Genomic DNA, 15910 nt, shown 5'->3' with positions numbered 1-15910 from the left:
ATATTACAACATCATCCTAAATCCCTCTTTCTTGATGTGAGTATCATGACTTATCTGCAGCCATCCATTCAATCCGACCTCGTATTTACACATGACCAACACAATTGTAAGAACATTTTAACTAAAAATACCAGGTCCTTGGAAAGAGATGGTGTCCCTGATGAAATGGAGGCATGAGGCAGAGTTCCAGCTATCAACTTGTTCACTGACACCCAAGAGTAAATGGGCCTTGCTGTCATCATCCACAAGGTAAAAGTCATCTGCTGACCTGCCCCAAACTGCAACACCACCTATTCATAATAATGGTTGCAATAAAGCCCTGTGACATGTGCAAAGCCTCTAGTATCTCAGCAGCTGCCTCTGGACAAAAGCAGACATTAAATGTGGTGGTATTTTCATCAACAATGTGCTAGCACAACATTTTTGGTCAATTGAAGGAAATGTGTTTTTGAAGATGGAGCTCTTGAGGACTGACACAAAAGTTGGATCATTGCTGATTATTTTATGTCTGTTTTTCTATATGCTTCTGATTTCAAGGCACTAGAAAAATGTTGCCAATGCTGTCGCTAAATTCACTGGAAGGATAAATGAATCAATGTTGACATCTCTCTGCAGGCTTGTTTCCCCAATAGAGATTCTTGTTAGACAGGTGGCTACATTAGCTTGTACTATGTCAATTGCATGTCCAACATCAGGCTGCTGAAATCAACACAATCTGAAATGTGGAGTAAAGACCAACGGCCAGATGGCAAAAAAAACGCAACATGCCCATGATGGTCAAAGAAATCAGAGCTTGAGGGATGGTGTTGCAAACATAGAGTCCCATGTTTTGGCAGCGGAGGTCCAACATAAAAGATGAAAGGAGTGCTCAGCTACCTACCCACATTCTGTCAGGTTCCTCCGGCCAAGCTGTGGAAGTGTTTGCGGTTCCAGCATTCACCAGTTGTTTCAAAACACAAAAACTATACTAGAAGCGAGTCCCTCTATTCTGAGGGAACCCATAAAAAATAAAATGTTGAATTTCTTCTCCTAATGTTCTTTTCGGGCTCTCTCTTCTCATTCTTCTGAATTTCTTAAAATGCTGAAGCTCAAAATTTATTATTGGCCCTCGTGCACACAAGCAATAATATCCTCCCAATAACCCAGCTGCTAAGAATGGTGATTGTTATCCCAGATGTAGTTACATGTCAATGCATTCCACATCAGTTAACAAATGAGCTTGTATCCCTTGGGGATTATATTTTAACAAAGGGAAGCAGAATGAGTGTCAGAAAAATTAGTCCAAAAATAAAACAGCTTACTATCTAACCTTTAAAAACATATGAGATCCTTAATTATGAATTACTTCTCTAATTAAACCTGATAACCAAAAAAAACAATTAAAACTGGATTGAAATGTAATTATTTTGTGCACAATGCAAGCAATAATTTACCGATCATGATCACCAGAATCACAGCTGCTTAAAGGTTTTGTGTAGGAAAGACCTGCAGATGCTGGGTAACACCAAAGATAGACACAAAATGCTGGAGTAAATCAGCAGGACAGGCAACATCTCTGAAGAAAAGGAATGGGTGATTTTTCAGGTCGAGACCCTTCTTTGGACTGAAGAAAGATCTCAACTCGAAATGTCATCCATTCCTTCTCTCCAGAGATGCTGCCTGTAATCACTGAGTTACTCCTGCATTTTGTGTCTATCTTCTACTTAAAAGTCTTGTCTGCTTTATTGATTTGTGTAGGCTTCCCTTATTTCAAGCGAGCGCCTTGGCTTTTCTTGTGCCTGCCAGAGCTATTCTTGCTCTCGACAAATGGAAGTGTCCAACCGAAGGTATTTAAAGCTTCTTTTGTTAAGTATTAGCTGAGCAAAACATTTGAGAAAATCTGCTAATGTGTAATTGTATTGGGCTTCTGCTTGCATCTCAATGACTGAAACCGTGATCATTTTGGACTTGTTGCATCTCGCTGGCATAAAATGTGGAACATTGTGAAAAGCACATCTGAGGATATTGTCAGGCAAGCTTCTCATTGCATTATGCACACAGTGATGTGAAGCATGTCAATGAGCTGCTATGTTTTAGAAGGATCTGTGCGTTCTTGACAAGCACTAGTTGTAATCGTTTTGGGCATTAATTAGATTCTGTAACAATGCACAACCTGCCGTGCCACACCACTGTGCAGAATGGCTGAGCTTTGCCATTAGATTGGACAAGCTACCTGTACATTGGAAGCTTAGAGAGGGTTGTAGACATATTTTCATAAGGTGCATTGGAACCATAATTCACCATTCATTTTCATTCTTAATTTACAGAGGAGATATATGGAAATTGGACTTTGCCATTCAACACATCCCACATATGGCATCCAAGGATACGAGAAGTAAAGTATCAAAAATGAAGCTTTGTTAATGCCTATAACAAGGTCGACTGCTGGTTCCAAATGGAATTAACTATCAATATTTTTTTTTCCTGTTGTCCTGCGTTTGGTGTTTGAATGCTAAATAGCTCCATGCTAATTTTTATTGGGGAAATTGTCCACTGCCTGGAAACAAGAGTAGAACCGGGGGTTGAGCTGCTACCTCACAGCGTCAGAGATCCAGGTTCGGTCCTGATCTTGAGTGCTGCTTGTATGGAGTTCACATGTTCTCCCTGTGACCACGTAAGTTTTCTCTGGTTGGTCGTAAGTGATTGGAGCAGAATTAGGCCATTCGGCCCATCACGCCTACTCCGCCATTCAATCATATCTGATCTATCTCTCCCTTCTAACCGCATTCTTGTGACATCTCCCCATAACCACTAACACCCGGTCTAATCAAGAATCTGTATATCACTGCCTTAAAAATATCCATTGACTGCCTCCAAAGCCTTTTGTGGCAAAGAATTCCATAGATTCACCACTCTCTGACGAAATAAATTCTTCCTCATCTCCTTCCTAAAGGAACACTCCTTAATTCTGAGGCTATGACCACTAGTCCCAGACTTTCCCAATAGTGGAAACATCCTCTCCACATCCACTCTATCCAATCCTTTCACTATTTGGTAAGTTTCAATGAGGGCCCCCTCCCTCATTCTTCTAAACTCAAAGTGAGTACAGGCCCAGTGCCGTCCAATGCTCATCATATGTTAACCCACTCATTCTTGGATGCTCCGTTTTTCTCTCATATAGCAAATATGTGCGAGTGTGTAGGTTATTTGGCCTCTGTAAATTGCCCCTAGACTGTCGAGAGAGGATACAAAATGGAGAAAGTGGAGAACTAATGTGAACAGGTGCTCTGAATAGCAGAGACATGGTGGGCCAAAGAGCCTGTTTCCATCCTGTATCTTTCAATCAAACATACTTGGTGAAGACATTTTTTTTCTTTAAAATCTAACTACTTGCATGGATGTTAGATAAGAATGATGGGGTGACTGGGGGCACATGATTAAAATGGAAAGCAATATATTTAACTTGTCTTTAAGTAGTTTAAACATTGAATTGATAGATATCCATGATCGGAGAGTATTTTAAGCTTAAACCTACTTTTCATCTCTCATTCTTCCCCTTTATAAACATGCAAATTTAAACATGCACCTGTGAAATATTTTTTGGCAGTCATTAGAAAACCTTCCATTTTAAGCCTGTAGATGTACTGCAGATTATCCCCAGGTCAGTGAACTGTATCCCATGATATTTCAAGATGAATAATACATACCTCCTTAGCATATCTTTTAAAGACTGATGGGTCTGAGGAATTCATTTCATCTTGTAAATAACTAACTTTTCTATCAATTTCAAAACCCTTGCTACAAATCAGGATACATCTAAGGTTGCCTTAATGCATATGATGGTCATTTCAATGAATACTGAAACAAAATGGAAAGCGCAATTATACAATGGACAGTAGAATCTCACAAATATTAGTAGAAAGCCAATGGATGGAATCTCCTTTGGGCTCTTCACTTAACTGTTTAACAGCGTAGATTAAAATTATTACAAGTTAATGAAAAATGTAGAAACGAAGAACTGCAGATGTTGGTTTACAGCTAAGGGCGCAGACTGCTGAAGTAATTCAGTGGGTGAGACAGAACACGTGCAGGGTTGGGATTCTTCTTCTCAAAAAAGGTTTTGACTCGAAACATCACCTATCCATGTTCTCCAGATATGCTGTCTGACCTTTTGAGTTGCTCTAGCACTTTACGTCCTTCAATGAAAACTGTGGTGTAATTATCTTTGAATCATTGAAAACTATAACACTTACTTTTGAGGGAACAATTCAATATCACATAATAACGATTTGATGATTCTGGTGATGCACATTGTAATTTTAAATACTTTCTGTCCTAAAATGCATAATTTGATACGGTGCATTGGTATTTTAATAAGCCATAAACGTGCAATAGCCCCATGTCCATGTTGGCCATCAATCACCCTTTTACACTAATCTTGCATTATTCCCATTTTATTCTTCACATGCCCATAAACTCCCTGCAGATTCTATCACTTGCTCACACACTTAGGGTAATTTATAGTAGTCAAGTAACCCACCAAGCCTCACTATTTTGGGGGTGTCAGAGGAAATGGGAAGAACTCGTGTAGTTTCTGGCTAAAACTATAAATGAACAATATTGCAGTGGAATGCTATAAAGTTAAATTCTTAGGATATTTTGGCTTCTTACATTAAGTTTCCAAATCTTGGCTTTGTGGGCTTTGAAGGATATGTTGCACGTTCAGCTGCGTCAACATAAATTACATTCTAATGTCCCTAATGCAGCATAAGAATGATTCATATTTACATTCTACTGCATTTTATAGTAATGATCAAGTGCATACACAGGTGATGATTCTAAATGCCAATGATCAAAATTCTTGTGGCCTTCATTATTTTTTTGATAATGTGGATTAATTTTCAGAGACCTGTGACATTCTCAGTCACTCACAACTGTTCTGATAAACAAATGTTAACAGTAATTGTCATCAGTATAGGAAAAAACAAAACAACCATATTCTGACTTCCACTTTTAAACTAGTTTTTGCCATAACATAATGGACAAAAAAATATTTTTCAAAAATCAATAATATGATTTTTCTTACTGAAATTGGGGCAAGTGTGATATTTACACTTTTTCTACAAGCACTGTAATTTCTGTAGATTAGGAATTTTCTTGTCTAGTTTCTTCCCCACTGAGTTCTTGTGGGATTGAGATCCTATCATATAAATTATTTGTGAACAATTAGGCATCTGTAATTGTAATGTGTGTACTCTTGTGGGTTCATAATTAAGTAACATGCAGAGTAATATTTGGCAAACGGATCCCTAAAATGACTTGGTTGATTTTAGGTAATTCTCATTCAGTGCCCAATGATACACTGTGCGGGGATTGCTGGTCAGCATGGACTCGGTGGGCCGAAGGGCCTGTTTCCACGCTGTACTCTCCAAAACTAAAACTCTCGATAAAATATGTCATACATGTAAAAAGAGGCAATGCAATGCATGTAAACAAGAGGGGGATTGGTTTCAACTTCTAAGTTCAAAGGTGTTTCACATGCCCATTGATAAAAAAAAAAACGGTATCAGTATTCAATTGTGCTGCTCTTGGAGACTTGGCATTTGTTGTTGCATTCACAAATGTGTTTTTCGAAGCTGTCAGTTTGTGAATTTATTCAGTTATGTTTTATGTCAGTTCTTCAACTGCTGCAGATTTCACTCTCTGTGTATATTCAAGCTGCCATCCTTGCTATTCTCTTGGGAGTTTTACCCCATGATTGAGCTACCTAAACGCTGTCAGAATCTCTGCCTTGGTTTGAGATAATTCTTGCAACTGTGTATCTCTGATGTCTTTGTCCTTGTTTCTGATTCCAATCTACCAGGAGGTCTTGTCTCATTAATCTTGTAATGTAAACCTCTTCCCTTTGTTTAATGGAAAGTATGGTGACGTTGTTTTTGGTTTGTTTCAACTTGCTTTTTGTCTATCCTCCTTCAGATTCAGCTGACCCAGATTCTGCATCTTGTCTTCTAAGCATCAGCATTCCTGCAGCAGAGTATTCTTTAATGGAGTGTAGTGTTGATTTATAGCTCGGGAAAAAATCTGCAAGTCATTACTTTGTAGAAGTACCTAATCTGCCATCAATGATTTGCTGCTTTAGTGTCTTTTGCTGTTCATGCTGATCTTTCATCTTTTCCTTTAGAAGCTCGGCGATAAGAAAATGTTAAATATTTGAACCCATTTCCTTTCACAAACTTTTCAAATTTGAAATAACTGGAATTGTGGACTATTTTATCTGATACAATTTCCTTTGAAGACTCTTTGCTGTAAAGATGGATTGGAGTTCTTTTTAGTGTACTTGGTATTGGTACTTAGCCCCGTATGCCTTTTGGAAGTTTAGTTTGAATGCTATTCACCATACCTTTCTTATCCTAGCCAATGTGGACACATTAAATAGCCATGGGATCACTCTATGTTTAGCAATAATGTACTATGCATGTATCTGCAATCATGAGAAAACAACATGCACTTTTGACAATTTCAGATCCTTGTCCAAGTCAGCCTCTGTTCAGACCCATAATATTTTGACGATAACCATGCTAAAATGTTCCAAGTGAAGCCTTTATTCTTTTGTTGTTCTTTTGGGCATTACTACTCTGAAACTTAATTTTGACGCAGTGATCATCTGTGAGCAACTCAAAATATCCATGGTAGAAAATCGCTCTTAAATCTTGATCCAAACATGTCTGAATCAGCCACTCGCATGTGCTCACATGCATTGGTACTGGGATCTTTTGCACCAATCTTACTATCTTCACCAGTGCTAAAATAATGCCATCCCCTGTTGTCTGGAGGTTGTATGTTCTGTACTTGCTCCAGTGGGCTTAGGAAAGCTGACTTGATGCATTAGCAGAATCAATCTGTTTGGATGTTTGATATTAAATGTGATAGCACTGGGACGGGACACAATTCATAGCTGTGTTCATGAGGCAATTGCAAGATGGGTCCAAGAATACTAATAAGGGTTTGTGACAAGTGGTGAAGTGGACCGATTTGTTTGACAGACTGAATGAAACCTTGTAATATTTAATATGGTTTTTAATGTTCTCTTCATTATCCAAGTGAGGTTCTTCTTATGCTTTTATTAGTGCACATGATGCAAAAGCAGAGCCTGTCCTTGGCATTATCCATAAAGGTGTTGCGTTTTAATGCTCCCCTCCATAAACAGCTGTCCTTTGTGTGAGGCAAAAAATGCATGGTCTACCAGATCACCATAAACCCTGCCTGTCTATAAGCTTCTGAAAGGTGGACCACCTGCAGCATGTATCCTATGACACTGAAAATATGCCAACACTGTCTCTACAAAGTTGTCAATTCATTAGAAGAGCAAACAAACCAATGACAGTGTCCTCTTCAAGGCCAGCATTCCCAGTTTAGAGGACCTAGTAGCATTGGCCACTTTGCTCCCCTGCTTGATACCTAATTCCCAAATGAGTCGCTATATTTTGAGGAACAAGCAACATCTCTGGGTGACGATTTAGGTCTGAAGAAGGGTCTCAACCCAAAACATCACCCATTTCTTTTCTCCAGAGATGCTGCCTGTTCCGCTGAGGTACTCCAGCATTTTGTGCCTCTCTTCGGTGTAAACCAGCATCTGCAGTTCCTTCCTACACAATATTTTGAGCTCTGTTATGAAAAGAGATTGTCTGTGTATCTTTCGGTCTGTCGATCTGATATGTTCAGTCTCCTTGAAGTAATGTATCATTCCCTACTAACTAGAGGAATTTACGACCCTTGGTATTTAAAGAAGAGATAGAGCACCTTGGAATGGTATTGAGAACCTTGGTGTGTAAGAAGGAACTGCAGATGCTGGTTTAAACCGAAGATAGACACAAAAAGCTGGAGTAACTCGGCAGGACAGGCAACATCTCTGGAGAGAAGGAATGGGTGATGTTTTGGGTTAAGACCCTTCTTCAGACTGGTTAGGGAAAAGGGAAACGAGAGATACAGATGGTGATGTGGAGAGATAAAGAACAATGAAAAAATGATATGCAAAAAAGTAAGAACCTTGATGTTGGATTCAATTACTCTTGTCCTCAATTGACCAAAGACAGCCTTGACATCAATCATAGGCTTGGCCATACATTGGGAGCACACTAGGCCCTGCATATAGTGCAAGAGTGAATGAAGTGACAAGCTACACACTGGTGTGTCTGGCTATGGATGAGTCTAAGTTGCTCATATTGACACTACCGATACCTCAGGACTTATAAAAGCAGAATGTAAGTAAAGGGCCTGTCCCACTTGGGCAACATTTTCGGCAACAGCCTGACAAGAGGTTGTCGGGGCGTGACGGAGTGACGCATGTAGTGATGCCCGGTGTTTCCCTGTCGCCCCTGGATTTTGGTATGTTCAAAATCTTCTGGCGACATCTGGGTGTCTTTCATGTCATGCGCCCTGTCACACGCTGACGTGTGCTGTCCTGCGGGTGATAGTTGGTGACGCCCCACACCTGCAACTTTGCTGTTTTATGTCTTATGATATATACACATGCAACTCGGCACAAGGTGAGAATGACTAGAGAGGGTAATCATGTTGCTGTTGTACTCACAAAGATCGACACACGTGCAATGATTCGCAATTTAAAGGGACCCCCAATAACTAGTGAGGGGGTCTGAGCAGTTCACTAGGATGAACACAAGCTTGCTTGTTTAGATTGAAGCCGGAGGAGAATGCTTAGAATCGGCGATCTCGGGGGCCAGGACTGGGCGCCGGTTGCTTAAAGATTATTGGCCTTGGTATGTCCAAGGGAAATGTTACTGAATGTAGAGGGAGAGGGGCGGAATTTACGAACGGCGGGAATTGAAAGCAGAACGATATCTGCAGCAGAGATCCAACTCGACGGGGAGAACGGGAGCGGAGCATGGTGAGATAGAAACAAGATACTGCTGGGTCGAAACAGAGACCTCGCAGAGAGAGCCTCATACTTAAAAACTCCAGAGCGCTATTTGTCCGAGCAGCGGGCAAACTGACAAGGAAGCAGGTGCTCATTTCCAATGTGATTATTGTACTTCAGTGTAGTGTGAAGGCGGGTAACGTGCTTGACGTGTTGGTGACGCGGAGTGTCATACAACTTGATGGTTTTTAGGGCATCAGTCACTAACGTTCGCAGTCGCTCAAAAAATCTATAGTGGGACAGGCCCTTAAGAGTATCCTTCAACAGAGAGATTGCCCAAGCAGAACCAAGAGAAGATGGTGCTCTGACAGGTCAGGAGGGACTTACTTTTATCACACTTGCAGAGTTGTGCACCCTTAGCTGGTCCTTTCTCTGATGCCAAAGTTTGATCTTCAGCTGTTGGTGAAGTGATGTTGATTCAATGTTTGTGATCCTGCCAAATTCTGGCATAATTTTGCACTACATCTAAATTAAAAATGAAGCTTAGTGATACTTTTGGGCGCTCTGCACTTCTCAGTACCAAAAAATCCTTTCACTGCTCTAGCTTAATCAAAGCAAAGGACAATGATCAGCTCTTCAAAAATCCACACTTTCCCCCTCTGTGCTAGTTGTAATAATAATGTCATCATGGATGCATATAGTGTTGTGTTCTCTTTAACTTCTAGTCCAAAACAGCCTGAAATACTTGAATGATTTGTGCTGTAAGCATATAACCTCTGTAAAGAGTGTTGATCACTTGATTGTTTTGTCTTTTTTTGTTGAATCTTGGGATTGGCCTTACACATTGACACGTTGTATACTTTTTATAGCTGAAGAACTTCACTCCTTCAAATTTGTGATGTTTGATGCACTTTTAACAGCTCTTTTTGGTCTCTCTGCTGAACTTGTTCATGTGACTTGGGGTTGATAGCAGTGCTCCATTTTTTATGTTTGCTTTATGGACTGTACACAGTGTTAACACGGTTATAGACAAGCCAGAATGATTTGGCACTCTTAGAATCATTCCTATCATGGCTATTGTACATGGGTCATCAATTACAAATTCTCCATCACAGCTATATTAGTGTAAACAAGCACTTAGATCTCTCCTTGAACCATTACCTGCCGACCAATGGACTTAATGCTGGGTGATTAAATTAATCTGAGTCATTATTTTTGTGTGGCAGACAGAAAGTTGAACGGTCCTCCTCGGTCAAACATTTTCTATTGTTTGGGTAATCTTGCCTGCCGTTTGGTTTACCGTCATGAATTCAAAATCCTCTGCACTGAAGGTCTAAAGCAGTGATTCAGCAATTTATCTGTCTCATTGAATAAACCATATTTCAACTACAGCATGAGTTGTGTTTAAAATATTTCCATGTCAGTGAAAGGGTTCTCTTGAATTTTCACACGGCTGAACAGTTACCATTTTACTCTTCCTCATTCCTCCTTAATTTCAACAATGCTGTTTGCTTTGAAATATATGCACGCATTTTGCATGAAAAGAGAATTGCCCGCATATTCATTGAGGCGCTCTGACCTAATATAGCCAGAATGACTTGGAGTTGCAGTCTTGCACCTTTTTGTTAGGAGATACAGCGTGGAAACAGGCCCTTGAGTCCAATGAGTCCTCACCAACCAGCAATCCCTGCACATTAACATTATCCAACACACACCAGGGACAATTTACATATTTTACGAAGCCAATTAGCCTACAAACCTGTAATGGGGCTGTCCCACTGTACGAGCTAATTCAAGAGCTCTCCTGAGTTTAAAAAAAAAATCAAACTCGTGGAAGCACGTAGAATGTACGTAGCGGGTACGTCGGAGCTCGGGACATCTCTTAGCGGCTCGTAATGCTAACGGCAGGTACTCGGGGAAACGCGGTAAGCTCGGGAAGACTCGTGAAGAATTATCAACATGTTTAAAAATGTCCACGAGAGCCCCAAGTACCTACGAGCGGCTATTACCATACTCTCTGAGTTCGAATCAGGGGAAACTCTTGAATTAGCTCGTACAGTGGGACAGCCCCATAAGTCTTTGGCGTGTTAGAGGAAACCGAAGATCTCTGAGAAAACCCATGCAGTTTAGAAGGAGAACACACAAACTCAGTACAAACAGCACCCGCAGTCGGGATTGAACCCGGGTCTCTGGCACAGTAAGGTAGCAACTTGGACCGCTGCGCCAGCGTGCCACCCTCTCTTGTTTTAATAGTTGATCACCCCCCAACACTATGCTTTAATTCTTCTGTGTTTGAGTCTGAACATGAACTTCATTGCCAACAGTCTTCACAAATTATTACAAATCTCCTTACTAATCTAAGTGCACAGCTGCTCAATGTCTTTTTGATGACTTCAATACTTTAAGGTTTCAGTTTTCATTTTTATTCTTGTTATTAGTGCAGTGCATGTTTCCTTTGAGTTAATATGAAGTGATATGCAAAATACATAAGCAAGAAACTTTGGATTACTGTTGTTAGTTCTAGATTTGGTTTTAGAGGTACAGCGTGGAAACCACCGAGTCCGTGTGACCAGTAATCACCTCCACAATAGTGACCATTTACAGCAGCCAATTAACCTATAACCTGCATATCTTTGTGACGTGGGAGGAAACCGGACCACCCAGAGGAAACCCACGTGGTCTCAAGGAGCAACGTACAAATTCTGTACAAACAAGCACCCATGGTCAGGATCGGAGCCATGTCTCGGACACTGTAAAGCAGCAACGCTACCACTCTGCTGCACTTTCATATTTTATTTATTTGAATTAACTCAATAGACAGTAGTTGCAGGTGTAGGCCATTCGGCCCTTCGAGCCAGCACCACCATTCAATGTGATCGTGGCTGATCATCCCCAATCAGTACCCCGTTCCTGCCCTCTCCCCTTATCCTCTGACTCCGTTATCTTTAAACTCCGCTAACTCAAACTGCACATTTGCCCAATGAATGCACACAATCAAATCTGTGATGCAGAGCAGCTGAATGCAGCAAAGCAGTGAAAATATCTTGCATTTTTATCGTTTTAAGTAGTTCTCACAATTTACGATGTTAAAGTTCAACGTGCACCATCTTGGCATTAGATTACATTGTTGTCCCCATCTTTAATTTAGATTTGCTTTTACTACAAAGTATGGCTTTTAACAAAAAACATAGCATGTAAAATTTCTATCTTGGCATGTAGTAATTAACCCTTTGCTACTATATTCTCATATTTCCCTCCCATTAAGTTAACAGTTCTTCGAAAAAACATTTTTTTTAGTACTCTTGAATATCGGGCCTTTTTCTAATATCAATACTATGATGTAATCCGCACCATTCTTGAATATATATATATATATATTGTTCCATTAACCTTTTCTTGCCTTTCCTTCCATAATACAGATACAAGGTGCAATTATAATATCCAGCTTGGCTGAAGTGCTGATTGGCTTTGTGGGCCTTCCTGGAGCTCTGTTAAGTTATATTGGACCACTCACTGTCACACCTACAGTCTCCCTTATTGGGTTGTCTGTATTCCAAGCAGCCGGAGAGAGAGCTGGATCTCACTGGGGTATTTCCATGTTGTAAGTAGGGTTTCTGATTTGCCTTTTAAAACAGCTATACACAAAATGTTCCGAAATGTATCGGCTTGCCTCTACAAATAGCGCCACGCCCCAAGCCCACCCTCAAAATAACCTCAGGTCTTTGCACTCAAGATTTAGGGGGTTGAAGTAATTATCATGGTTTTTAGTCAATCCTGTCATTTATAAATCATGTGAGTGTGCCTGTAATGTTATAACAAGAGATCACATTCTCAAGTTTAAAAATGCCTGGATGGAGTGAATGTGGAGAGGATGTTCTCACTAATGGGACAGTCTAGGACCAGAGGTCATAGCCTCAGAATAAAAGAATGTACCTTTAGGAAGGAGATGAGGAGGAGTTTATTTAGTCAGTCAGTGGTGAATCTGTGGAATTCATTGCCACAGAAGGCCGTCAATGGATATTTTTAAGGTGGAGATTGATTGTACTTAATTAGTTTGTGTCAGTGGTTATGGGGATAAGGCAGGAAATTGGGGTTGAGAGGAAAATATAGATCACCCATGATTGAATGGCAGAGTAGCCTTGATGGGCCAAATGGGCTAATTCTGCTCCTATAACTTATGAACTTATGAGTTACTATTATATTGCGTCTGACATCAACTATGATTTGGTGTTGAGCCCTAACTTCCTCCTTGCGATGTGCAGTTGGGGAAGCTGAGCTAGTACGCGATGAGGGCAAACTAATGTTCTCCATGGAGCCATCGGCTGTAGGCGAGTAAGTTTAGACCCATTGCCACAGGTATTTTAGCATGAGAAGACAACGACATCCTTTTTCATTTCAAAATATCTTGGTCTCACTGCAATGACTCCAGTAAATGTTCACATTGAAATGAGTGTGAATACCTCTTTTCGCTTTCACATTATTACGCAAATTACGTCACTAACGTCTCCAATTTTTATGTCTGTACAAGCTGGATTAAAATGTTTTTAAAATGTAGGTTTACGCACTGGTCATAATCTATCATCATGATCACTGGCAGTTATTTGCAAGCAATCAAATAAGTCAATTTTACAAATGGCCTTGGTGTGTACACAACATTTATAAGTAATTTTTCTTCACTTTCTTAGAACAATTGTTTTGATCGTACTATTTGCCCAGTACCTGCGCAATGTGAATTTCTTAATGCCTGCGTTTAGGCGTGGAAGTGGATGCACAACAGTGAAGATTCAAATTTTCAAAATGTTTCCGGTAAAAACTACTTAATTCAAGACATACTAGCCATAAAATTCAATCGCATTCCAATTTTATTGGTTGTTACTTACTCTGCCTGAAAGCTGTGAAGATTTCTATTCAAATTTTGAATTATTCTTTAGTATTTGAATATATGTTGATGTTTTTCAAAAATGAAATATCCAAAATCAATAACTAAATCAACAAAATAAATCATGCAACTCAAATGCAGTTTTAAATTGATTTTCTCTGTAGCTGTACACTGAACAAAATTGAAGCTCTTTGCTAATCCGGATAACTTACTTTTATATAATGATATCTCAAACTGACTCTTAAACAGCAAAACAAAGTTTAATTGTATCAATGTGCACACGGATTTTCAGAGTTGAAATCTAACACAAAACAGCTTATTTTGCAGACTTTGTGCAACGTTTGAGGAATTACAAATTCTTAAATGTATTCTTCCAGCCATGTGGATAATCACATGTCTTCTCTGGGAACCATTTCACTTGCTGAGTAATATCAAGCATGGATTGAGAGCTTTGACTTGGAGAGCAGTGTGACATTTGTAGACATGAGCACATTTGTCCTCATTCTTTAGGAAACGGGGTTTCCCCTCTTCCATTATAGATGAGGCTCTCACTAGGATCGCCTCGATATCCCACAGCTCCACTCTTACTCCCCCTCCCCCCATTCATAACAAGGACAGAGTCCTCCTTCTCCTCACCTTCCACCCCATCAGCTGTCGCATACAGCATATAATCCTCCAACATTTTTGCCACCTTCAATGGGATCCCACCACTGGCCACATCTTCCCATCTCCACCCCTTTCTGCTTTCCGCAGAGACTGTTTCCTCCGAAACTCCCTGGCCAACTCTCCCTTCCCACCCTTCCCACTCCCTCCCCAGGTACTTTCCCCTGCAACCGCAGAAGATGCAACACCTGTCACTTTACTGTCCCCCTCGACTTCATCCAAGGATCCAAACAGTCTTTACAGGTGAGGCAGAGGTTCACTTGCACATCCTCCAAACTCATCTACTGTATCCGGTTCCAGGTGTCAACTTCTCTACATCGACGAGACCAAGCGCAGGCTCGGCGATCGTTTCACTGAACACCTCCGCTCAGTCCGTCTTAACCTACCTGATCTCCCGGTGGCTTGCACTTCAACTTCCCCTCCCATTCCCAATCTGACCTTTCTGCCTTGAGCGTCCTCCATTGTCGGAGTGAGGCACAGCGCAAACTGGAGGAACAGCACCTCATATTTCGTTTGGGTAGTTTACACCCCAGCGGTATGAACATTGACTTCTCAAACTTCAGATAGTCCTTGCTTTCTTTCTCCTTCCCCTTCCCAGTTTTCCCACTAGTCTTACTGTCTCCACCTACATTCTATCTTTGTCCTTCCCCCTCCCCTGACATCATTCTGAAGAAGGGTCTTGACCCGAAATGTTGCCCATTCCTTCTCTCTAGATATGCTGCCTCACCTGCTGAGTTACTCCAGCATTTTGTGTCTACCTTTGATTTAAACCTGCATCTGCAGTTCTTTCTTACACACCTGACATTTGTAAATGTTGGAATTGCATTGGATTGATAGAATAGGATGAAATCTCTAATTAAACAGTGGTTTAGTTTATAATCACGTATCGAGGTACTGCTTTTTTGCCAGTCAGCGGAACGACTATACATGATTACAATTGTGCCATGCACAGTGCTGTTACAGGTACACGATAAATGGAATCATTTTTTGTGCAAGTTAAAGTCTGATTAAAGATAGTCCAAGGGTCTCCAGTGAGGTAGATAGTAGCACAGGACAGCTCTCTAGTGGTTGATAGGATGATTTGGTTGCCTGATAGCAGTTGGGAAGAAACTGTCCCTGAATGTGGAGGTTTGGGTTTTCACATTTCTGTACCTCTTGCTTGATTGAATTGGGGTGAAGAGGGAATGACTGGGGGTGAGACATCATTAATTATGCTGGTGGCTTTGCCGAGGCAGTGTGAAGTGTCAATGGTAAGGAGTTTGGTTTGCGTGATGGTCTGAGCTGCGTCCACAATTCTCTGCAATTTCTTGCCATCTTGGATGGAGCTGTTCCCAAACCATCCCGTTAAAATGCTTTCTATGGTGCATCTGTAGAAGTTGGTGAGAGTTATGGATGTCTGTTTATATACACATCTAATTCCTTTCATTATTGCCTTTAATGAAAAATAAATATTGCAAGGTATCTGGAGGTTATTTGTGTCTCCATGGCACGGTATCTAATGGATAGTGCATATA

The 15910-nt window shown here is 40.6% G+C and overlaps 1 protein-coding gene across 2 annotated transcripts in view; it reads left to right on the top strand.

Moving 5' to 3' along the window:
* Nucleotides 1-15910, top strand: part of LOC129701710 (solute carrier family 23 member 1-like) — a 105196-nt gene that overhangs the window by 56622 nt on the left and 32664 nt on the right. For both annotated transcript variants that reach the window (XM_055643078.1, XM_055643079.1), the window contains exons 5-8: nucleotides 1738-1826; nucleotides 2307-2374; nucleotides 12274-12455; nucleotides 13540-13660. In XM_055643078.1, coding sequence (XP_055499053.1) covers nucleotides 1738-1826; nucleotides 2307-2374; nucleotides 12274-12455; nucleotides 13540-13660 — 460 coding nt within the window. The remainder of the gene's footprint in view (nucleotides 1-1737; nucleotides 1827-2306; nucleotides 2375-12273; nucleotides 12456-13539; nucleotides 13661-15910) is intronic.

The sequence above is a fragment of the Leucoraja erinacea genome, chromosome 11 (assembly GCF_028641065.1).
Source record: "Leucoraja erinacea ecotype New England chromosome 11, Leri_hhj_1, whole genome shotgun sequence".
Taxonomy (NCBI): Eukaryota; Metazoa; Chordata; class Chondrichthyes; order Rajiformes; family Rajidae; genus Leucoraja; species Leucoraja erinaceus.
This window is presented reverse-complemented; position numbering and strand designations above follow the sequence as displayed.